This window comes from Antedon bifida, chromosome 8 (assembly GCF_963402885.1).
Source record: "Antedon bifida chromosome 8, ecAntBifi1.1, whole genome shotgun sequence".
In the NCBI taxonomy this organism is placed as follows: domain Eukaryota; kingdom Metazoa; phylum Echinodermata; class Crinoidea; order Comatulida; family Antedonidae; genus Antedon; species Antedon bifida.
In genome coordinates this window covers 11126038-11151939 of record NC_136233.1, presented here as the reverse complement: position 1 = coordinate 11151939, position 25902 = coordinate 11126038, and the positions used below count along the sequence as shown (strand labels likewise).

Here is a 25902-nt window from a genome sequence, read left to right as displayed (position 1 = left end):
TGTTATATTTAGGCATAATACAGTAATTACTATTACTTTTTAGTAGGTAAGCGATGCAGAACAACATGAATACATTAGTTATTCACTATTTTATTGAATAATGCACTATAGGTGTGATGCTAGCGGGAAATGCTTTGCATAATATCGACAACGGCGCCTATTCGATCAAATAATTACGGTAAAATATACTTTATTGTACCGCATCCCATTGTATTCGGCTTTGAAGAGAACATATAGTATTTACTTATAGACCTAATTAAATTTATTACTGCTGTTATTTTATTTACCTGTATAACATTGTAATGCATAGATCGCCTCTCAATAATACGATAAACTACAATAGCACATTTTCCAGATGTTATAATTCACATACATCTTCGCATATTACAATTGTTTTCCAATTAATATAACAGTTTTCTTATTTTGGCAAGATGAGTTCAGACGTTTAAAGTAGTATTGCGATATGGATTTTATACAGGTAAGATTTGTGTTACTCACTTATTATAAATTAATTCAAATCAATTTATTAAAGTTATAAAACAAAACGTAATCCAATTAAATATCGCTTTTAGTACCTGTTAGTAAGTTTTTTTAAAAATCGTTAGAATTATTAGTCCAATTAATTGCTGGTTAATAGGCCTAAGTTATATTTTGTGTGAAAGAAAATGAATTAGAGAAGGCCTAACTTGTAATAATCTTGATTGGCAATACTATGACTATGAACATAATGCAATTATTAAAAAAAACAAACAATACTAACCCGTTTATAATTATGCAAAACAAATCGAGTTCAGCTTTTATCGATGTTGAACCGAGAAACAGTGAAAACATGGCACCCTCAAATGTGCAAATCTTTACAAATTCACAATTCACTAAATGACGCCGTAAAGTGTAAAAACGATCATTTTTGACAAAATGAATTCTATAAATTTGCAAATCATTTTTTTCAACCAAAATCAGTTTAGTTAAAATTAAAATAATAAGCTAATATTTACGGGGTATTCTAACATAATATGTTTTCAATATATAGCCAGTTGCGTATTTAATTGTAGTAATATTACATGAATGCTGAAATAATCCGTTTTTTACAAAGCAAAAAAAATAAAAATAAAATAAAAGGAAACAAACAAAACAAACACAATGATGTCCGGGGATGCAGGTCTAACAATGTGAAATTGAAGTTCATTATAGACTGGTGTTCTTCTATTTCAAAGGAAATTTACTGAACACAATGAACTGAGTTTATTTGATTTTCTACATTAAAAAAATGCATTTGCGTTAAGCACGATTTGAACAATTTATGCAATTCAGCTTCATTAGTAACTTATAGAGTAAAATATAATCTCAGTTTAGAAAAACACTCGATTATGCATCTGTCATTACATATTCGAACTAACTGTCTACAGTCAATTAGAAACTTGTTTTAAGCTGAATTCAATAAACCCGTTCTTCTAGTTCCCAGCGGTGAACAAATTCAAGAAGAGTCTCCAAATGTGTCAATAACAACATTTTCGTTAAAACTCCTCGATTCTCGTTTGTAAAAAAATGATGTGTGTTTATGCTTATTTTATTTATTTTTTTCAATTAGGTGTTGTTGAGTTTATGCTTATTTTATTTATTTTTTTCAATTAGGTGTTGACTGTTGTACTACTTTGGAACATTATTGGTAATATCTCTTATCTTCTTATGTTGAAAGTGACGTTTTAATCAGCTATGTTTTATCTTTATGTTCAATTTTCTTTACAATCATCTGTTATGCAATTATTATTATTATTTTGTTATTGACAACATTATTCTGGGAGTTAAGTAATCGTAAGGAAAACTGGCTCTCATTTCCAATCAAAAAAAACTGTGCGAACACAATTCAATAAATGTATTGACTATATAGTTAAGACGAAAGCTCAATTAGCCACAATAGTCTTGACGTCTTGATGCGGCTATCTGGCCTCTCCGGGAAACTCGTCTCCAAACTTTAATAACAAATAAAATAAAATACGAGTATTATCGATACATTATATTCAAATAGAGGGGTTTTTTTTTCATAGAGCAACTTTTTTGTATGTTTGTTTCTTTATATATATTTCGTCATCAACAGAACCTTCGTATTCGTCTAAACCTTGTGAATACACTCGATATTCAAATTGGTATGTGAACCTAACTTGTAATTGGACAGACGTAGCAGGACTACACGATAATAGTCATTGTACTGATGTAAGAGGTTACATAATTGAGTATTGGCGGATCATGTCACCTAGCCGCGTTTACAACATCACTGTCAACGAATCGTCGCATCATACCGTTTCACTACATGTCAGCTATTACACCTTATACCAGGTTGCAGTGAGAGTGAAGTGTGAATATAACGAAACTGTAATGATTGGATCACGGAGCTTTCTACTGAATATCTCAAAAGGTTGTTGTTATAACTGACTTTCGTATTTATTTGCATTTATTTCACGTGTACAATGTATACAGACCACCGACCATGGTCTTCTCTAATAACTAACACACAATGATGTTTCTCCTTCTAGTCTCCCAATGCAGACGCAGTCGTTGTCCGTGTTTTCTGGTTACTTGGTAACATTAATGCGCATGATACGCCGATACGTATTTGTAACTCATAAAAAAAATACATACTATATTGACATATTATGAAATGAAAAGTTATGGATATCATTATAAATAACAGCAAAAAAAAACCCCAAAACCAACTTACCATAGTAAATTATAGTACTAAGCCTCATGGAACGCAGGGTAGTTCATGAAAGTCCCAAAGAGAACTACTTTGGATTATGAAATATCATGTCCTCTTTCTCCATGAAACAACATTCGGAAGTCATGTTCTACTTAAAGAAAAACGGCACCCGCAAACTAAGAGTAGTAGATATAATATCTAGTAAAAGTACCATAAATAGATTAGCAAAAAACTACTCTGGTGGTACCTACTTTACATATCTTTTAGGGACAATTAAACATTCATAGTAAATATCGATTAATCAACACAATGTTTAAATTTAGAAGAAAAAAACATATTATTCTCAATAGGCTGTAGTTTTTTTTCATGGTCAAAAAGTCCGTTTAGCTGATTGTTGGTGTATATTAATTATAACAATTATTAAGCACTTTGTGGATATGTGCGCTTTATAAATCATATTATCTTATTATTACATGTTCAAACACGATTTCTGTAACCGATATTCGGTTGTGGTTGCTTCTTAAGTATTAAACCTATGAGATAATTTTTAAAAAATTATTAAATTATACCTACACTAGCCCCAGGCCGGGTTTCAAAATTAGTTTAAAGCCTTCTCAGTACATAACATCCGACGCCAGTATATCCCTACACTCACCAGCGCCAGTATTTCCATCCCCTCCTCCCACCCAACACACTGTGTGATGTGTTTAAGACGTTTCCAGTACAAATTATGTTAGCCATCACACCCAACACACCCAGTGGCAGTTTTCAAATGTAGTTTAAAACATTCCAAGTACAGTTTCGGTCATGGTGATAGGCCTACATTCCCACCCCAAACTCTTAGCCCCTTCCCAGGGATAATTACAATACTTTAACAATTTCCTAAAACAATTCTAGCCTAAGTAAAATCCCCACCCCTTAACCAAAACTCCCACACCCTATCTCCCCACCCTCTTTCCCACCAAATCACCAAATGTAGTTTCGTTTAAAACCTTTCCGGTACAATTGCGGTCATTTTGATACCTCATACGTATGGTTACGCGCAGCAGAAACAGAAACTTATATAACAAACAAACCTCGAAAGTGGGGAAAAGTGGACCATTTTGACCCCATTTTGGCCCCTAACTTGGATCCTAGATGGCGGATGATGTTCAAATATAGTTTAGAACTTTCCCGGTACAATTGCGGTCATTTTGATACCCCATATTTCTTCAACTTTTATTGCCAAAAAAAGAAAAATATATATATTAAATATAAATATATATTTAAAAAAAAAAGAAACAAATTACAGCATGGCAATAGGAGGTTAAAAAATAGATTTCTCTAAGTTTAACCCCCTTTACAAATATAAATTACAAAAAATACAGGTGGAATTGAAAAGAAAAACATAAAACGTACATTATTCTATATATTCATCAAATAAACATTTTTTAACTTGATTTATAAACGATTTCCGATAAATAATACTACGAATTTCAACTGAAATATTATTCCATATTGCTCCTTCAAAACTAATCCTAAACTTTCCTAAAGAAATACGAGCTTGAGGTAACGCTAAATTATATTCATTATTAAATCTTGTACTATGAAAGTGTCCAATAGATGAAAAATAATCAGTTAGCCTATGAGGAGTTCGCTTATAAAATATATCTGAAATAAATTTGAGAACATGTAATCTATGTAGTTTATAAACATCTAAAATTTTGAGTTCATAAAACAAAGGAGAAGAGTGTATGTAAATATGTAAGGATACTTGCAGTAACAACTTGATATAGTCAACTTTGAAAGTCATGGGAGGTTGCTTCGTAATAGTAACAAAATTTCACAATTACCATCCAGAACCACCCGTTTCAGTAACAGTCCAATCCCTTATTTTATCCACCTGCTTAACGCCTGATCTACACTCATCCTTATATTATATTTTATTATATTGTATGTTTCAAATTTTGTATATTTTTATTGGTCTAAGGTACATGCATGTAAAAGTTACCCACAATCTGGCCTTTGGCCACTAGTGGTAACTTGTGGCATGGTGGTTTTTAATGTTTCATATGAAATAAAGAAATAATAATAATAATAAATAAATATAACGAACAAACAAACACACAAACTCTCTCGCTTATAATATAGATAATAACTCATTAAAGGCGGAACATATCTTGTTCACATAAAACTGATAAGCAACAGTTTAAATTATTTAATGTGATACGACTATAATAAGCCTATAACTTTTTTTTAGAAAATACACCGGATATTACAGGGTTTAGTCCAGTTGGTTCCTACATGGTGGAAAATATCAACAACATTGATATGCGTTGCTATGATGGCCTAATTGAGTATAACTATATTCTCAATTTTGGAGTTCGCTTATGGGTAAATGATATTGGAACACATTTTGGAGAGAATGAACTAAATATTAAAGATTATGAAGCCGGCATAACTACGTCGATTTTCACAAATGATACATACTACAAGAGTATTCTCGGCGGTCTGGCAAACATGGTATTCTTTCCCGACAGTGTTGGTGTTCGGAGAATTGGAGTAAAGTACATGTGGACCAAATCTAATGGAATTGTTGCGTCGATATCAATGGTCTTTTTAGCAAAAAATGGTAATGTTTGTGAAGGTGATGGTCGATGACGTGTGTGCGTGTGTGTGAATATATGATATGTCCAAATGGGTATATTATGGGCAGCTTTAATCAGTAATACAGTTGTGACCGCAAGAGGAATACCCCTGGCCATGCCACACCGACCGACCACCGATCTGTGTATTAATGTTATGTTAACATTAATTAAAGTAGTTATTCTATTTGAAGGTAAGATAACAATAAGGATGATTTATGTGACTTTATTTTTCTAATTCTAGCTCCTATCGTAGCAGCAGAAGAGCACCGGACTATATCTACCAGTATTGGTGAATCTATTGAATTAGTGGTAACAACCAGTGATACGGTTAACACTAATAATTTAAAATGGAAAAAAGACGGTATTATTGATATATCTGAATGGGATGGACTGAGTAACGTGAATATTGAGAATGTTCGGAAGAAGGATGACGGTATTTACGAATGCTACCAGGAGGGTCATCGGGACGAAGGACAGCATGCAATAGTACGAGTAATTGTAAGAGGTAAGACACGACTTAAGATGGTATATCACAAACAATTCTCAAAAGAAACCTAGCAAAAGTCAACCGCAAACACAACAGCTTAGGTTATGTTCAGACCCATGGCATGGCGTTATAGCGGGTGTCTGAACAGTTGGGGATTAGCGTACAACGTGTTGTACGATGCTTGTAGCGTTTTAGTGGAAAATGGTTGATTTTAGCGTACGACGTTACTGTATTTCAACGTTGTATCTAACCAGAACGTTCCCTGTTATGACGCGAAACAAGGTTTGACCTAGGCTGATATCCTGTATCGTCAATGTGCGAGATGGGTTTCAACAACAAAAAAGCCAGAGGAAGGCCTTACTATGCTACAAACTACATGGTCTGTGTTAGTTACACATTTGTGGGTAGAAAGCAAAGAAATGTTTTTTTCTGATAAAGTATGCCATAAATTATAGAATGTTCGAAAAAATTCCAGTACCAGGGTCTATTTTTTTTACGGCACTTTTAAAGTTTGGCCTATATAGGCTATAACCATGGAGTAAAGAATAATAATTATTCTTTACTCCATGATATAACACACACAAATACCTATATATAGGCCTAACACACATAAATACCTATATAGGCCTATACAAGATAATAAAAACTAATTCACGTTTTTTGTTACTTGGGGTTTTGTTTTAACGATTAAATTAGCAGATGCTTACTTTAATAATATCTCATAGTACAGTAGTTGATGAATCAGGGAGATGTAAAATAAATAATAATTTTACATCTCCCTGGATGAATCGAGTCGATACGAGGACATCACCATGCCAGTATCCAATATGGCGTCCAAATTTGCGGAAAAAAACTATTGTTTTAAAAATGTATTTTTGGCCTACCTTTTTTGTACGATATGATATTGTGCAAGGTACGGAATTGCAAGACTAAACAAAATAGTATTTTTGTTCTGTGGTCTATTATTTTTTTGGTTGTTCATAAAACACAAAATTATGCCAGATTATGCTAAAAACGGCTAAAGAATGCCTCGGCATTATGCCAGATGCCGTGGGCCTCCAAATAATGCCAAAAGGCATAATAAAGCTAGAAATGGCAACTATGATGAAGAACAAGTTTGCGTTTGTTAGGTTGTCTGGGACAAAGGTCGAATCTCAACGGATTAAAATTGCTCTGATCGATCAGGTGGGGGGGGGGGGGAGAATAATCCCGAGGATAGAGTGAGTATGAATCTGATATCGAGGAGGCCGCCATCCATGGTCATGCAATGTCAAAAATCAAACTAATATTGAAAAATTGCTCCGATCGAGCTAAAACTCGGGTAGTCCTCAAACTTGGTGCACCATTGTCGAATTGCTCCGATCGAGCTTAAATTAAACTTGGGTAATCTAATCCTTTTTTAACTACATTTGAAACTCTCTGTGTGCGGGTATACTCGCTAATACTTATACTGTACCAAAATGTAACCACTAACATAAAAGGAGTACAACATGTTTGTGTGATAAAAGCTTATTTGAGGAAATTAAAATCGCTTGTGTTGCGTCTTGAAAATGTTCATGAGTTAAATGACTGAATGAAATATTCTCACCATTCAACGAATATAGAACATTGATTGTTTTATAACACAAATACTGTTCTAAAATAAACTTCAATTACTTCATCTTGAATCATTTTCCGAGCTAGGCCAGTCACAAAGACAGCGTTCTAATACTGAGTGGAGTAAAATAGTTGTAGACGGTGCGCACACTATTGGTTGATTTTCAGACGCGGATCCTCGCATGGCATGCAGAACTGTCATCGCTGTCATTGATACGTTTAGAGCGAATGATTTCTGACTTTTGTGCTCTTTCTCTATTTTAAGTAATAAAATCATAGTATAATAGTAACCAGAATGAAAACAAGATTGTATAGCGCCGCTATGCGGCGCAAGATATAGACACGCGGACGACATTCAGGCGGACAAAAAACCCGGATGATTGTGGTAAATTTACACAATTTTTAAAGTAACTGAAAGATAAATAAATTATAATTACTAATACTATTTTGTAATAAATTAGTCGTTTACAAAATAACTTATAAACACTAATTACAATCACCCGAAAAATATTTTTGCTAATGTCCGCTCGAATGGCGTCCATGGCATTACAGGGAGCGTAGTGTTGTAGAATAGGACCTAGCAACAGTTATCCATAGCGCAACGTAGCTACGCTATTAATATATAATCTTTTGTGAAAATTCGGAAATAAAATGTTATAGCGCCGCCAAGAAAAAGCTAATGCGCACGCGTAAGGAGGATTTTTCGTCTTAAGACATAATGTGCTGCCTTCCACTGTTTAATTTTGCACATGCGCAAAGTAAATTTTTACCTAAGTCAATTTTTATGCTAAGACGGTTTGATAAATATGCAAAAATTATTTGCTTAAGCACATCTTAAATATTTCAGCTTAAGCAAACATTATAAGCAAATGTTCATAGATGCCAACCCAGTGCTATATAATTACATTATCATTTTCAGAGTGTCCCCGTGGGAAGTGGTTCCCTCCAGACTGCGAATTAGACTGTCCTGTATGTTACAATGGCGGCGTGTGTACAGAATTTGGATCATGTATCTGTCCCCCGGGATTTAAAGGATATAATTGTGAAAAAGGTAGCTATTGTACACATTATTGTGGTGGCATAATAGAGAGGTGGTATTTAGGACAAAATACGATGTGACAAGAATAATGTTATAAAATGACTGAAGACCTACATGTAGGCCTATTTACGTGTTGTTTAATTCAAATTCTCCTATATTTTATATATATATATATATATATATTTTTCTTTCTTTTTTAAAGATGTATTGTCCCTTGAAACACAAAAAATATTCTAAATTTAAATTGGCCATATCAAAGTAATATTAAAGTTATTCACTTTAAGTCGAAAATTCGAGCCAAAAACAACAAGTTTACGTAATTAACAGGTAAATTAATTTGATTACATTTCGTCTGGAAAATCGTCATGAGCAAAAGTAAACAAAGATTTCAAACCACGAGTATGCATTATGCATAATGCTAATTAGGATTGATTACAACTCGTCACGGTTGAGAAGGTGTTTTCACACAGATCGCGAGGAAGTTTTATGATTATGCATACAGAGTAGCCAATCAAGCGCGTTGCATTATGAGATATGTTTTGATCGAAAACTTTGACTGGAAGTCAAAGAACAAAAAAACATCTGTATTTCAGTGAAATCATTTTTTTTTCGACTATTTTTTGGTGAAAGTTAATAACCATTTTGATGCTTCAAAATGACCCACTTTTTTTAAAAATCCTTTTTTAAAATTTTTTTTGGAATTAGTCAAAGGGACAATACATCTTTAACACATATTAATTGTATTTGGAAGCTATAGGCATGTATAGGAATACCATTTTCTATATTAAGGTGAATTATTTTAGCAATTTTTTTACTAATATGGTTAAAAATTTGGTTGAATCCTTGGATTAGCAATCATGTATAATTGGTCTGAAACACCGACAATGTACTATTGAAAGTTGGCGAAGAAGCTTTCGTTTGTTATATAGATATGTAAAGTAACATTTTCATTAAACTCCTATAGCATGTGGAAATAATCTTTGGGGGCGAAATTGTACAATTATTTGCACCACCAAGGCTAAACCGAACAAATGCAAACAAGGGAATTTACACTGTCTACCTGACCCATATGGCTGCTCATGTTTCACTGGATTTAAAGGAATCGAGTGTGATAAAGGTAGATTTACTATAAATATAATATTTATTGTGTATAATGATAATATTGGAAAATATGCGAGTGAAAAAGCCGTCCAGACTATATATTCGACTATTTGATGGTGTGCGGTTTTTCAGCCGATTATCATAGTATGTACTGTAGGCCTATTACGTATAGCGCTATAGCATCTGCTGAATAAAGCAATAGGTTCATATAGAATGTATCAAGTAGATTTATAGGATGGCAATTTTTTCACACGAGATAACTAAGCCTAAATCTGGATGACTTTACAAGATACATTGTGGGCATTTAAATATTCACTGCTACCCACGTAGGCTACAATCAAATTGGGAACCAGCTACCAGTAGTTGTATCTGCTATATCAACTACAGCCTTCCTACTTGAGATCAGAGATCTGCGACCGTCTGAGGGTGGTAATCGTCTTTTTCAAATCAAGACCAGTTTGATTCACCCTAGTTTTTCTTTAGTTCCTCTTTAATATGTATATACGTTTTTGCATATGTTTTAGCTCTGACGCTTCACCTGCACCCAATCCAAGTATAGCTTTGCTTTGAGCTGTATTGGTATCAACGCACACAGTACCGACCAGTAACAGAATTCCACACGATCCACGTATGACAATTACAAAGCGATAACTGGTGTATCTAACAATATTCAACAAATGAATAACTTTTTGTTATTTTCAAATGTACTGTGTAGATGAGGTATAGATCAGGAATTACTGAAAATAGCATGTATAATGTCTTTCCAGATTGTAATACAGCAACAACCGGCAGGTATGGAGCTAACTGTTTGATGGAATGTCACTGTGACACAAGTGATTGTAGCCAAACAGAGGGTTGTGCTGAGGGTGCCCAATGCAACAGCAATTACACTGGGGAAACGTGCTTAGGTAATTGATACACCTAATACATGTAATCGTCACTAAACAATGCTAGCATGATACACATAACGACAATTACATTTTTTCGCGAAGTTATTTCATCGTAGCATGTTATGCCTTACGTTAAAGCGGAAAGTAGCCGAACTCATCACGGTGACTAGTTTAAGTCTAGTTATATGTTATTGTATATTATTCAAGTTCAAAGTTTATCAATTGACAGTCGGAGTATAATTATTAAACTAATAATAATGTAAATATTTTTTAATTTGAAAATGTGTTATATCTTCAGAGATGAAGTCAAATGTTACTTGCTCCGAGGGGTTCTATGGTCCAGAATGCGCTAAAAGATGTCATTGTAAACATTCGTCAACTTGTAATCGTACCAGCGGACGTTGCCCTGACGGTGATCATTGCGCAGAAGGTTGGGCTGGCTTAGGCTGTCAACAGGGTAGGATTTTAAAAAAAAACGCTGTCTAAAATAAAATAAACGTAGACGTCATCATTAATGTAAAGAAGTATTCTACCTTCTCCGTATGGTATGTCTCACCGGATATGCTGATTGGTTGTGGTGTTGTTTGTTACGTATACAATATTATTCGAATTTGTCTAAGTCTTTGTTTCTGAATGTTTTCTGGTCTGTTGAAATTGAACATTGTAAATAATGTAAGTGTAACTTTTAAAAAGGATACACTAGTCCAGTCAATCTACAGTTTCAACTCCCAAAAGTAGACAAAATTGCAACAAAAGATTTTTTATATTCAACTTGAAGTTAATTTTACGATAAAAAACATACAAAAAGTCTACCAAAATCGGACAACTGGAAAGGTGATAAAAAGACAATAAATCATAGCACTATTTCATTAAAATATCTTCGTATTCGGCGTAGTAATATTGTCAGAAATTGTTGTCTCTGATTGGTCGAATAAGTTTTGTGCTGTGTTGTTGTTACGACGGAAAATCAGATATTCCCCAACAAGTAATGACTTTAAATCTTGTAATCAGGTAATTTATTAATTTTTTTTTCATAATTCATAATTTTAAAAGCAACATTTACTCTTTCATTAACTATTTAAACGAATGCGGCAATGTAAATTAGTCTTAGTAGATACGTAAAGAGAGATATAGCATAGGGAGCGGGGATCTACTCGCGATGTTGTTGAAAAACGTTACGTCACGCTAATTTGCGTGTACTGATGATGTAGGCCTCCGCTCGTCGTCGTACCACCTACACACGACGTGAGAGACGAACGAAGGAGGTGGGCCGGTGGCACCCCGTCCATGTAGCTAGCTAAAAGAAGACCGCCGATATAATAGGGGATGATACTAAAAACGATCTTAAATTTACTGTCATTTCAGCCTACTCTGACTAGGCGTGAAAAGACAAAATTCGGATATTATTATATAGGCCTAGGGCCAACCGCTCTTCATTTTTTTAATGAATTAAGCACAAAAATAGGGCCTAGGTAAGCTTAGCTAGGCTAGCCTATACTGCCTAATAATAAAAGGTCAGGCAGCCGCTCCTACCCGACCGGGCCATGGTCTAGATCTAATAGATAGGGCATATGCCTAGGTAGTAGGTACAGCTATGCACTAATCTTAACCCCGGAATGTATATATAATTAATATAAGAGTTGCCAACTTTTTAGTAACTTAAATAGTATAGTAGTGAGGCTAGGCCTCTAGTAATACTAATACTAGGCCTATTTATTTTTTATCAAACCTACTAGGCCTAGTAGGGCCTGGCCTATGCGATATACATTTCCTCTGTGTAAACTACAGATTATATTCTATTGCATTTGTTGTGATATCTATTTCATTTACCTTAGATATCTTGTACTACTATTAAACAATGCAGTACTGTACTGCATCATTTGCAGAGAAACAATTGATGAGAAGAGTTATAAATCTGTATCAATCAGACAGAAAGGTATGTTTAGTTACATTTTTCTCTGGCATTATACATCATTAATGTTTTTTTCCTAATACATTTTCATCTTCAATGAACTAAAAAAACAAATGAAAGTTTGTTTTTCACTGTATAATTTTGTTACTACTATTTTAGGAGCAGATAGTGTGAATACAGCGAGCGTTCAAAGAGGATTGAAGCCCAATGCTGTTGCGGGGTCAGTGGTCCATACAAATTGCCAGAAGAATTACATAAACGTGAAGGTCATAAAATATGGTGTACATTTTAAGATACATACATGCATGATCAAAACAGTTCCTTGACAATGGTTTCAGTGAACTATTGGCAAGTTATTTAGTTTTATTAATGGTGATGTAGTGTTGACTGTTATACTTTATTGTAAAGTAAATAATTAATGTTTATGAATTGAATAGAGATATTAATATTTCAGAATGATTGACTTATATTTAACAGGGCAGAGAGTTAAATAGAAAATAGTCAATCTTTAAATGAATGAAATATTCTCTCCACTTCACGAAAAAATACATTCATTATTATTATAAACTTTTATTCAATATATGTGTAATTATTGTACTTATTACTTGAGTTTCCTGTCTCTTGTAATAAAAAATGTTTACATAAATGTACTTATACTTATTATTTGAGCTTCCCATCTCTTATGATAGTACAGTACAAATAATGTTGAAATACATACTTGTGTTTCAAGTACCGTAATTTAAAATGATATATAGTATATAATACTGGTGTATATTATTACTAATTACTTTTAAATTTCTCATATTTTGTGTCAGTAATGCTGTTATGAAAAAATTCAAGTAAACACGACATCTCATATTTTTAAGAGCTATGCATGTTATATTCAACATCTATTCATGAGATCTTGTTGACTAGTTTGTACCTGTACGTATTTGAGAATGATCAGATTTGGTTGAAAATATTTATGTTCAGACTAAATATGTGTACAAATTACAAAAACTGGCTGGGTCGAGTTTATTTACTGGACTAGTATTTTATATGGCTACTGGAAAAATAATGCCACTGACCAGCTGCAGCATGTTAATTTATAAGTAGTGCTCGGGTAAATGATTTTTGTGTACATCTTATGAAAACTACAGTACTGCCATTATTAAAATGCACATTGCACGACTGAAATATTTTATACATATACAGTAGTACATGTAAATGCATGTAAAAAGAAATGATGTGTGCAATATACTATAGTTACTGTATTTATAAAAATAAATATTGAGAAATTACTTTAAAATATGTAATTTGTGTTATTTGTCGTCCAATGTCGTATACAGTATTCGTAATAGGGCTAGATCTTAAATTATACAGTATTAAAATAAAATAATCATGGGTTAACAAAATTAATTTATCTTACAATTTATTTAAGGGCTATCCAAGGAGATATACTGTAATAAAATTCCTTCACTTGCTAGTGTTGCCCGAAAGCTCTGCTAATTTTTTCTGGCTGTTTTACTTTATCGTTTTGATTTATTATTAGCTTTTCGCTTTTTTTTTTATCTCATTGTCATTTTTTCAGTAATTTGCCTTTGGATAAATAATAATTATATATATAATATAATTATTTAAATTAAAATAAAAGTCGGTCTCAGATGTTGACCTGTGTACAGTAGGGCTCTCCCACAATTGCCTAACGGTGGTAGTAGGCCTAGCTAGTCTAAAAATGTAGTGCAAGTGAGTGGCCCATAACGTAAGTAGGCTATTATTTATTGATTCATCACATTCAATCCTATATGAAATGCATCTCTGGCTGGCACCAATTACCCATACGGAATAGGCCTAACCTAAAAAGTTGGCCTAGGCCTAGAAAAAAGGTTTAGTCAGAGTCTACCACAACATCAGGAGGGTGACAGTCCAGGCTAGAGAGAGGCATACACACCAGTTATTCGGCATTTTGTTTGCATTACAATTTTATTTATACTAAATCAACTCACTGACTTGAAATGACTGAAATACTAATGAAAACTACATTAGCAGCAGATGGCGTAATTATAAAGATTCTTAATAAACAAGTGAAAATAAACAAAAAAGCGACGACTACGCTCTAGTTAGTAGGCCCCGACCCAATAGCAGCCATGTCCCCATGTGTTTACACACAACAAAAACGATGACCAAAACAGAGGTGGTGACCTAGATGACCTGACTATTAGCCAATCAGGGACAAGGAATTTTATGCTAATTAGGTAAACCGTTGAACACATCGCGCAAGAAAACAAAAAACAAAGTTCGACACTTTTCTACTTTAAATACACATTTTCTGTTGTCCGATTTTGGTAGACTTTTTACAAGACGTTTATAGTATTTTTATCTATCAAATAAGTGTATAAAATCATTTATTGCAATTTTGTCCACCAAAAATCGTAGATTGACTGGACTACACTGGCGCAGTGTATCTTTTTAGTTTTATATTAGATTAAAGTTAGATTTACGGTACACCAAGTGTTTCAAAAGGAAGGTATGGTTGAGAATGTCTCTGCGTCTCGTTGTTATGCTACAGCCAATGTAATCTAACAACATGATGCTATCTGTGGCTGCGACACGATCAACACCCAGACACCGCGCGCCGCGGAGAATGTGTACATAGTACAGTACCGTTTGTATTTGTCGCAGCCATAAATAAGATCAAAGGACGAGTTCCTATCTTGTCAAGGCGAGCTCAGTGTCCTGTTGTGAGATTACCTTGCTACAACTATTATAGTGGTTGTTTTTTAAAAAGCCGATAAAAGTTATCTACTATAAAATCGATTCATAAAACTTTATAAATTTCAGCCCTACCAGCCCTGAGCGATGCCCCAGTTGTTGAAACGTTCGATAATGAAGTCAAAGTTTACTGGTCAAGCTGGAAACCAAACAATGACTATGGTCAGGGGACAGTAATAAGTTATCAACTACTGTTTTGGGCAACAAACACTACAAATGATAAACATTTAAACATTACAAACGGTGTTGAAGCGAACGTATCTTGGACTCACATGAAGTACCACACAGAGTACAGTTTTGTCGTAAAAGTGTTTACAGGAGTTGGGCAAACATTAGCATTAGGAAAGGCAAGCCCTGCGGCAAAGCATACAATATGTAAGTAGTATAATTATACAACTAAAAAGCATGTCAAGCCTGTTAAGTCAGCCCTCAATCATCTCGGCCCTCAATCATCTCGGCCTCTACTTATTATCTGATATTTTGAGTTACGTAATCAATTATATACAACCAATTCATTATTCATATCTAGATAATCCACCACCGTATTTACTCCTATACATTATCCTTTAATTTAAAAAATCCGTTCTTGAAATTTGAAATATTTTATTAAAACAGAAATATTAAAATCAGTTAATTATTAATATCCAGATCCACCGTCTTTACTCCGTCCACCATCGCTGCAGTCACGTGGCTCCTTGGGCGTCAACATTACATGGGATGAATGGACGTACGTCTTTGAAAAGGGCATTGGCAATGTAACAGCCTACGTCATTGAATGGTGGAATGCAGTGTATACCTATAACATCAGTGCCAGCATGTATACCGGAGATCCCTCAGAAGGGATACTTATTCCAAATATAACGTATGATACTATCTTGGTTGTCACCATCAGAACAATGTACGTAGATGGCAGTGGTGAGCAAAAAGGAGAAGCCAGTCCAGTTCTGGTCATTTTAAAAGGTTGGTCAAAAGTCTTTTTACCAGGAATGGTCATACAATGCCTACAGAATGCTAATGCTTAATATTTTATTTTGCTATAATGCTACATCTGATATTCTAATCCCTGTTCTGGATTTACTCAACAGCAGAAAGTGATTAATTACAAATAATACCTACAGTAATCCAATAAGTAATATAAAGTACATAACTGTACGCAAATACAACATTACATAAAACACTATTTGAATGATACAATATACAATAAATAAGTACTTTCAATTTCTTTTCAGATAAATGCCCCTACGATTGGAAACTGTTTGAAGATACTTGTTATTTGCTAGATGGCAGTTTACTTAACTGGAATGACGCTAACGCATTCTGTCAAAAACAAAATGCATCTTTGGTGTCTATAACATCACAAAGCGAAAATGAATACATTCAACAGATGGCACAGGACAAATCCTATGATTATATTTGGATTGGCCTGAGTTTCCAGAGCTTTTCTAGGAACTGGTATTGGTCTACGGAAGAAATACTACTGTATAAAAGTATGGAGATAATAGGCCTATAGTTTGTATAGCAGCTCGAAGGAGCTTCATACATTAGATCACATATTAAGGGACACTTTTCCGTGAAACGAATAAACGCCGATGTTTAATCTATATTGAGGTCACTTGTTTGGGTCCCGAAGGTCTGATCTTAATAGAGGCTGTACTACAGACATATAATAATATAAATATTTACATTTTTATTGTGTAATCAGTAATTATTTTCTCCTGCAGAAATTTCGGACTAAATTACAGCTTATGTAAGTATTACGCACTGTTCACGATAATGTAATTTTTTTTTACCTAGATTGGCAAGGAACACCAGATATCGCTTTGGGAGAGTGCGCATATTTCAATACATCGAATGGCTTATGGTCAAATATGCTTTGTCAATCAAACAACACAGTAATGTGCAAGAAAGGTAAATGTTACAGTTACTGCCCTTACTACTGCCGTAAGCGAACGCATTCTGTAAGCCTAGTTAGTTCGTACTTCGGACGCAACGACAGGATGTACAGTACTGTAGGCGCAACGCAAGAAACGGATTAACTGAACACTCGCTTGCCATTGGTCAGCTCGCTTTAGGTGTGTTTAAGTCCTTGCGTTACGTCCTGGTGGGAACCAAGCTGTAAACAAACACCTGCATTGCATAGTACCGTACTTTATTCTTTTATTTACCTGAATTGTACAAGGTGGTACTTTTCTTCCAAATATTGAAGACGTTTTTGTAGTTATAATTATAGTACTTAGTTCTATTTCTAAACAGGTGTTCAACATTTTGGCTGTCTTGATGAAACTTGGTATGGTTATAAAGACGAATGTTACAAATACTTCAACAATCCTACAACACATGATGAAGCCGCACAAAGCTGTCGAAGTTTCCGAAATGCTGACCTAGCTAGTATCCATTCTTTAGATGAAGATGGGTTTGTACAAACAATCATTCGAAACTTCTGCAAGCACACATGGCTTGGCCTGAACTACTCAAAAGAATCTGGTAAAATTTGAATATTTATTTGCAGTCGATTGTATATTTTAGTTACACTTTCATCGCTATAATGCGTCGGGTAACATAAAAAAATATTATAAATAATTAAATATTATTAAAAATGATTTGTAAGATTGAATAAACTATCGGATACAACCCGATTCTCAGTACTGTATCTCCACCTATGACTGTCTAGTGTCAAAAATCTGTAATACAAGTTCTCATGTGTTACACACATGCCTGAATCACAACATGTATGCTAATGTCCAATGATCATACAGGTTTTATGTGTAATTGTTGTGATGCTTTATCACTAAATGAGGTACTGGGCAAACTTAGATACACTCCTGAGAATTAGAGAGACCGGTAATTATATATGGACTGATTTACATATGATTTAAGGTGGAATTATTCTACAATTTTCTGAAATAAGAGGTTCACTCACGTGCGTGCGTAAAGGTTTATTTTCTGCGGACCAGACAATGACCCATATCACCATAAATAATGGTATATCAATAGAATGTTATCTATAACGATATTCACATTATTTATTTTATGTACATTTCTTTACAGATCTTCAATGGACTGATGGCACTGTTGTTGAGTATTTGATTAACGGAATTAATCAAACTGATATAGATGGCAAATGTGCAGCATACAGTCAGGATGATCACATTTTCTTCTGGAAATTCATGGATTGTTCAACAGAAAATGCATATGTGTGTAAGGATATAAGAGGTAACAAACACAAAACAAATCTCGCGTTCTGAACTATTTCTATCAAATGGGTAAACAATAGCCAACCTTGTTTAAATATGAAATGTATGTGTGTGTTTGTTTTCTTTCCACAGTTTAACTAGCTATCTTTTTCCAGCATTAACCATTTACTTCCACAGCAATTAACAAATGTCTCCCCACAGAATATCAACCTGTTATTACTAACTTCCAATTTTAATTTAATAAAGTAAGTATAAGTGTACAGAATATAGGCTAAACAAGAATACACACAATTGAGGAATCGCATGGAAATATTAATAAGATGATCTTGGAAGTTATACCAGAATGCAATACCAGTTACAACATCGTGAAAAGCATTAAGTGTGTTCGGTGGTATGCAATCCACATCGATTAGGTAAGCCTAGTTCATCCGATTATCGATACTGCAATTTATTTGTTCACATCATATGACGCATGCATGGTAGATCCTACCTAGAACCTAACCTTCCCTTCCATGATACATACGTAACATGTTGAATTAGGGGATTTCCTATGATACTGCACATTGTACAATATTGACAAAACAGAGACCGAGAATGAAAAAAAAAGAGGACTTAACGTTATATATGTGTACGGTATATATTGTGTTAAGGTTTGCATGGCGAAATCAAAGGTTGATATATAAAGTTTGCGGTACACCACAAATATGCTTTGATCGTCCTCAGGAGTGGGAACGATCAAAGCATGATCGGAACGTCGAGAAACTATACAGTTCTTTTCAGAACTAATATACGTGGTGTACCGCAAACTTTATATATTAACTAATGTATGGTATACAAACTAAAATTAAACTACTGTTAATACCTACAACATATACTAATAGTGTTACTAGTAAAACATTAGCGTAAATATCCACTAACAGTGTTCAAGGAACAAAACATCTATGCAAATAATATCAAAAAACTAAAAGCAGTGATTATAACTAGTGTAATATTAAACAATGTTGTGTTACGCTAGTTGTTATCGGTCATTTTATCTCAGGATCACAGAGTTTTTTCTTACTGCAAACCTGTGCTAGTAGTATTTTGTAGTTTCACTAAGAGCTCACACGATAGGATACAGCGATAGGTACAACGTAGAATGTTGATATAAAAAAAAATACGTATATAGGCCTACGTAAAATATGTTGTTCTTGTTTTTTTTCCTTTAGGCCTACATTTAACTTTTAGCTGTTACATCAATGCATTTAATTATTGGTTGTTTCTTATCTTTTCAGTTGGTTTATGCTTGCAGTCAATATTGGTGCCATTCTATTTAAATCTACTGATGTAATTTCAATAATTCACCCTACCGATAGAAAAGGTATTATTATCATTATTATCAAAAAAACCCCATACTGTATAAAAGAAAATGATAAAATATTGCAATGTATTCGTAATTTACGTGCAAAAAAGTGGAACATTGGATTTATAATAATAAATGGATATTTATTGCTGTGATAAAACCGAATGTACATAACATCGAAATGTTGATGTGCTTTGCTAGTAGTTATCGTGCTAGTAGTTATCGTGCTAGTATATAGTTGTCGTCCTAGTTACTTACTAAATATCTTTGATAAGAAAATTAATTTTGTTAGTTTTATAATTTATTATTTATGAGTAGGCCTATACGAATACCAAATATAATGGCGTCCTGCCAAGAACTGTCGAGATGTCCATTGCATGTTTACACAGTTTAAATTATATTTTTTGCAAATAATATTATTAAGTCCATGGCAACAGCGCGTGTTTAATAATGTGGTGATGTTACAAAAAATATATCTTACGGCAACACCTAAAGATTAATTTTGACATTGTGACCCACCGTACAAAATGATGTTGAAACAAAACATTATTAAAGTTGAACTAGAATTTAATTCGTCACTTTGACGAATTATAGGTGATCATTTTTATCATTTTACTGAAATTATTAATTATAATTATATATAAAAATTATATATATTAAAATTTTTTTAAACATGCACGTACGTTAACATACGATCGGAAAATATTGATGTATGCCATCCTATTATATGCTTATAGTGCTGAGTTGTGCCTATACGCCATATACAATATGTACAGTATATACTGTATATCTATATACAGTGTAGCATAGGTGAAATTACGGGACACACATGTTCTAATTTTTTGGCATGATGACGTTATCAAACTAAACTTTAAGATGACAATTTCGAAAGATAATTAATTGAGCAAAAAAATATCAGATTTGGAAAAAAATTTGGCACGTAGAAGCGCTGTGCGCGCTCTTTGAATTGTGTATAACTTTGACGAAAAATATGAAAAAACTACTTTTTCACTTCAACTGGCCATATGTTAACGTCACAACATCCGATAGGCTTAATTTTTATATGAATTAATATCTACATTTCATCAGCTTCCATAATAAATTATAATCATCAAGGTAACCTTCAATTCTGAAGAGCTGTAAGATATTCAAATTTACTGCAAAGGTGAAATTACACGGCCTACGTTATTCAAGTTTTTACGCGTGATGACGTCATTAAAATGAAGATAGTGTCAACTCATGATAAAGATAATTAATTAAGCAAGCACATACTGAAAGTTGTGCGAAATTCGAGCACACATAACCAAGATGCGCTCTGTTGAATGTGATAATCTACACAAAAAGATAACAAATCCTAATTTTTAAATTCAAGTGGCCATTTGATGACGTCAAAACATTTTGTACGTAAAATGTGTACATGAATTCATATCTACAACTCATTGGCTTCCAGAATAAGTTAAAAAAATCGGGGGTCATCTTGCATTCTGAAGAATTATTTTCATTTTAAAAAAGACCTATTTTTCACCTTTTTCAGAACTTTTGTAAAATTAATGTGCGCATTTTGTCATTTTTAACGTGCTCGTATAGCGTTATTTTAAGTCGGAACTGACTCAAATTTGGTGAATGTACTAAGGATGGTGAGTAGAATGAGATTTGTAAAAAAAATCATGTTTTTTACGCTTTTTAAGTATCGCGCGCGCAAAAACGCATTTTTGCGCAGTAATTTTTTGAAACACGCAAATGGCCTAATTCATGCTCTAAATTGATCAAAACTTAATTTTGAGCGTTTAAAATTTTTAACGCGCGATATCACGTGCATGAACCTACGTGCACGTGCGTTTTTATTTGCTAATATTTTTACCCTTGATCTGAAGTTTACGTGTAGTGAATTTCATTAATATGTGATAATGAATTATGGAGATATGATTGATAATGTGATTTCGCAAAATGGCGTATAAATGTCGTCACGGATGAGTGATCACGCTGGAAAGCTTATTAGGATTAAGTTATATTATTTGAAAGATATTCTGAAATTTTTGTAATCATTGACATTAAACTTTTTGAGATAATTGTTACACAAAATAGTGTACAGAAACAATAAAAAGAAAAAAACTAGAATTTAATTCGTCACTTTGACGAATTATAGGTGATCATTTTTATAAATTTATTGACATTAATATTTTTTAAACATGCACGTATGTTAACATACAATCGGAAAATGTTGATGTATGCCATCCTATTATACGCTTATAGTGCTTAGTTGTGCCTATTATATGCCATATACATTATGTACAGTATATACTGTATATCTATATACAGTGTAGCATTGGTGAAATTACGGACACACATCATGTTCTAAGTTTTTGGCACTGATGACATTATCAAAATAAACTTGTGGATACCAATATCGAAAGATAATGAATTGAGCAATAAAATATAACAATTGGAAGACAATTTGGTACGTAGAAGTGCGGTGCGCGCTCTTTAAAATGTGTATAACTTTGACGAAAGAGATGAAAAAAATACTTTTTAATTCAACTGGCCATATGATAACTTCATAACATTCGATAGGCTTAATTTTTATATGCATTCATATCTACATTTCACCAGCTATCATAATAAGTTATAAACATCAAGGTCAACTTTAATTCAGAAGAACTGTAAGGTATTCAACTATACGTTGTAGGTGAAATTACGTAACCACCGTTATTCAAATTTTAAGACGTGATGACGTCATCAAAATGAAAATATTGGCAACTCATGATTAACATAATTGGTTGAGGTAGAATATATTAAAAATGTAAAAAAAATCGAGCACAGATAAGCGACTTGCGCTCTGTTGAATATGGTGGTCTATGACAAAGTGGGAAAAAACCCTATTTTAAAAATTCATGTGGCCAAATGATGACGTCATACCATTTTGTACGTCTAATGTGTATATACATTTATATCTACAACTCATTAACTTCCATAATAAGTTAAAAAAAATGGGGGTCATCTTCCATTCTGAAGAGTTATATTCATTTTAAAAAGGCCTTATTTTTTACCATTTTTAGCACTTTGGTACAATTAATGTGCGCATTTTGTCATTTTTAACGTGCTCATATAGCGTTATTTTAAGTCGGAATGGACTCAAATTTGGTGAATGTATTAAGGAAGATGAGTAGAATGCAATTTGTACAAAACAATTTTATTTTTTACGCTTCCTATGTACGCACGCGCAAAAACGTGTTTTAGCGCAGTAATTTTTTGAAACACGCAAATGGCCTAATTCATGCTCTAAATTGATCAAAACTTAATTTTGAGCGTTTTAAATTTTTAACGCGCGATTTCACGCGCATGACCCTACGTGCGCGTGTGTTTTTATTTGCTAATATTTTTACCCTTGACCTGAAGTTTACGTTTAGTGAATTTCATTAATATGTGATAATGAATTATGGAGATATGATTGATAATGTGATTTCGCAAAATGGCGTATAAATGACGTCACGGATGAGTGATCACGCTGAAAAGCTTATTATGGCTAAGTTAAAGTATTTAAAAGACATTGTGAAATTTTGGTAATCATTGACATTAAACTTTTTGAAATATTTGTTACACAAAAAGTGTACAGAAAGAATAAAAAGAAAACTAGATCTAAACTCGTCACTTGAGGACGAGTTTGGTTATCCGCCAGCAACAAAACGTATCTTGCGTATTCAAGTACTTCTAAGTTATGACTTTTCCAAAAAAAGTAGGCTATTCAAAATTAAAACTGCCCTTTAAGTGTAATAACCAAATAAACCTTTTTAATTAATTGTTTTCCCGTGACGGGATTCGAACCCGGTACCTCTGATACCAAAGGCGGTTGCACTACACATCGAGCCATATGAGCACCTGCTGAAGACAATCCGAAGAAAGAGTCCTCGTTCATTCGGTATGTCGTGAACCCCCTCGATGCAAGTTGATTATTACATAATGAACTTAAATCATAATTTTTACTATGATGAAATCTTCACAAATTTTAAACAGTTACATATTATGAAAGTGCATACTTTCAAGTTTTATATATTAACATGTAAAGAAAAAAGATAAACATTATGTTTATTGTTTTACTCTTTGAATATGTTTATGTTTGTTTGATGATAATTATTTCAAAAATTACATTTAATATGCAAATAATGTAGCCATCAAACACTTTTTAACATTCAGGACTATAATAAATTAGACCTGTGATTAATACACTGCAAGAAAATAAAATAAAAAATGGGGGTAACCTTGCATTCTGATGAACTGTTTCATTTTTAAAAGTAGACATATTTTGGAACATTTTCACAATTTGTTGACGTTTTCGTGCGCAACCTGTCATGTTTAACGTGCTCGTAGAACGCCATTTCAAGTTGAAAAGTGAATAAAATAACGTAAAATTGTTAACCGAAGATTTAAAAACACAAATCGTGTAAAAGAAATGCTCATACGTGTTCCATGCGCCGTGCGCGCGTAAAAATGTGCGCACCAGTGGTAATTTTTTAAACGCTTAAAATGACCTGAATCGTGCTCTAATTTAATCAGAAATTGATTTGAAGCATTTTAAAATTTCAAACGCCATTTACGCGCGCACTTTCTAATGTTACAAATTGCGGTAGCGTTAAAAAAGTTAACTATTGATGTGAAGCAAATGTGGCTGAAAATGACGTTAAACAATATTCATTTGTTTTGAAGTTATAACCGATTTAAGATTTTTAGAAAATCACGCGTAACTTACGCTACGCGGCTTTGACATCGTCAAAAAGCTTGGCTGGACAACTTCAGTAAAATGTCTAAATGCTGAACAAGTTACAACATATTATGTTTACACGTTGAAGAGAAACAGCGTGCACAAAATAAGAAGAGTAAAATATTTCAAACGCAATTTACGCGAAAACTTTCTAGTCTCCAAAAATTTGTTACACATTCCAAAAGTTAGCCATTGATGTGAAGAAAACGTGGCTGAAAATTTCGTTAAAAAATATTTATCGGTTTCGAAGTTATGACCGATTTAAGATTTTCAGAAAATCGCGCGTGACTTACGCTACGCGGATCTGACAGCGTCCAAAAGCTTGGCAGAACATCTTCAGTTAAATGTCTAAATGTTGACCAAGTTACAACATGTTATGTTAACACGTTGAAGAGAAAAAGCGTGCACAAAATCTGAGAAAGAAAGAAGAATAATAAAAAAAAAAAAGTAACACTACAATAACAAAGGTTATCCGCTTGAGGCGGATAACCAAAAAATAAATAAAGATTTTATACAATAACAATAGGTGATCATTTTATTCTAAATGATCACCTAAAAAATAATAATAAAGATTTTATACAATAACAATAGGTGATCATTTTATTCTAAATGATCACCTAATAATAGTTTCCAGATGTTACGATTCACAAGAAATGTTCGTATATAAAAGTTATTATTTCCAACAAATTATCAGATATTTTCTTTTTGGCAACAGATGAGGAGTCTAGACGTTAATGCGGGGTTCCAATATGGACTTGACACAGGTAAGATTTAGGTTATATAGGCCTACTGCTTATCAGTAAAATTTAATGAAAGTTAATAAAACATATTCTTTTCCAATTAAATACCACTTATGGGACCAATTTTGGTTCTTTGATTTTCTACCGCCTACCTACAGGATACGTTTTTAGAAGACCAATACAAATTATGTTACTGTTATTCTTTCGACTAATCAGAACATTAGTAACATTTTGTTGTTGACATAATATTAGGAAAACAGGCGTATAAGAAATAATGGAAATATTCATGACCCTTTAAAAATGATCAACATGCACTCAAATCTGATCTCCGTTCTTTGAAGTGTAAAACTAATTCAATATCAATGTCTTTTTTTCAAAGTTTTTCCATGTATTGTATAATATAATGTGAATTTCTGCGGGTTTAGATGTTTACAGTAACTTTTTAACATTACCTGTAAAATATTGTGTTTATGACAATACAAATTATCTTATATTATTTTTAGGATAGAAAACCATGACGTCATCAAGAAATGCGCACGTTTTCTTTGGGCAGTTCCAAGATCATTGTCAACTGCTTTTACCAGAAGCATGGAAAGTATTGATAATGTAGCAATATATCATGAACCATATGGTTGTGCAGATCACTACGGCCCAGAAGGACGTCTTATCCTAATGGATGCCTCTCCGTCTGAAATGCAGTGTACCTACGATTACGTTAAGGCAAAACTAGAAGATAAATCACTAGAGAATAAATGTGTCTTTAAAAAGACAT

The 25902-nt window shown here is 33.3% G+C and overlaps 1 protein-coding gene across 1 annotated transcript; it reads left to right on the top strand.

The window, feature by feature from the left end:
* Positions 1 to 435: 435 nt before the first annotated feature.
* On the top strand, positions 436 to 25902 carry LOC144851091 (uncharacterized). Its single transcript, XM_078708615.1, has 18 exons — positions 436 to 478; positions 1633 to 1666; positions 2096 to 2413; positions 4935 to 5306; positions 5564 to 5827; positions 8325 to 8456; positions 9409 to 9561; positions 10313 to 10453; positions 10734 to 10892; positions 15168 to 15473; positions 15747 to 16058; positions 16328 to 16585; positions 16893 to 17006; positions 17352 to 17582; positions 18147 to 18705; positions 19567 to 19652; positions 25106 to 25154; positions 25634 to 25902. Exons 1-15 carry the CDS (start codon positions 464 to 466, stop codon positions 18341 to 18343), a joined length of 3006 nt encoding a protein of 1001 aa, XP_078564741.1. The 5' UTR covers positions 436 to 463; the 3' UTR covers positions 18344 to 18705; positions 19567 to 19652; positions 25106 to 25154; positions 25634 to 25902.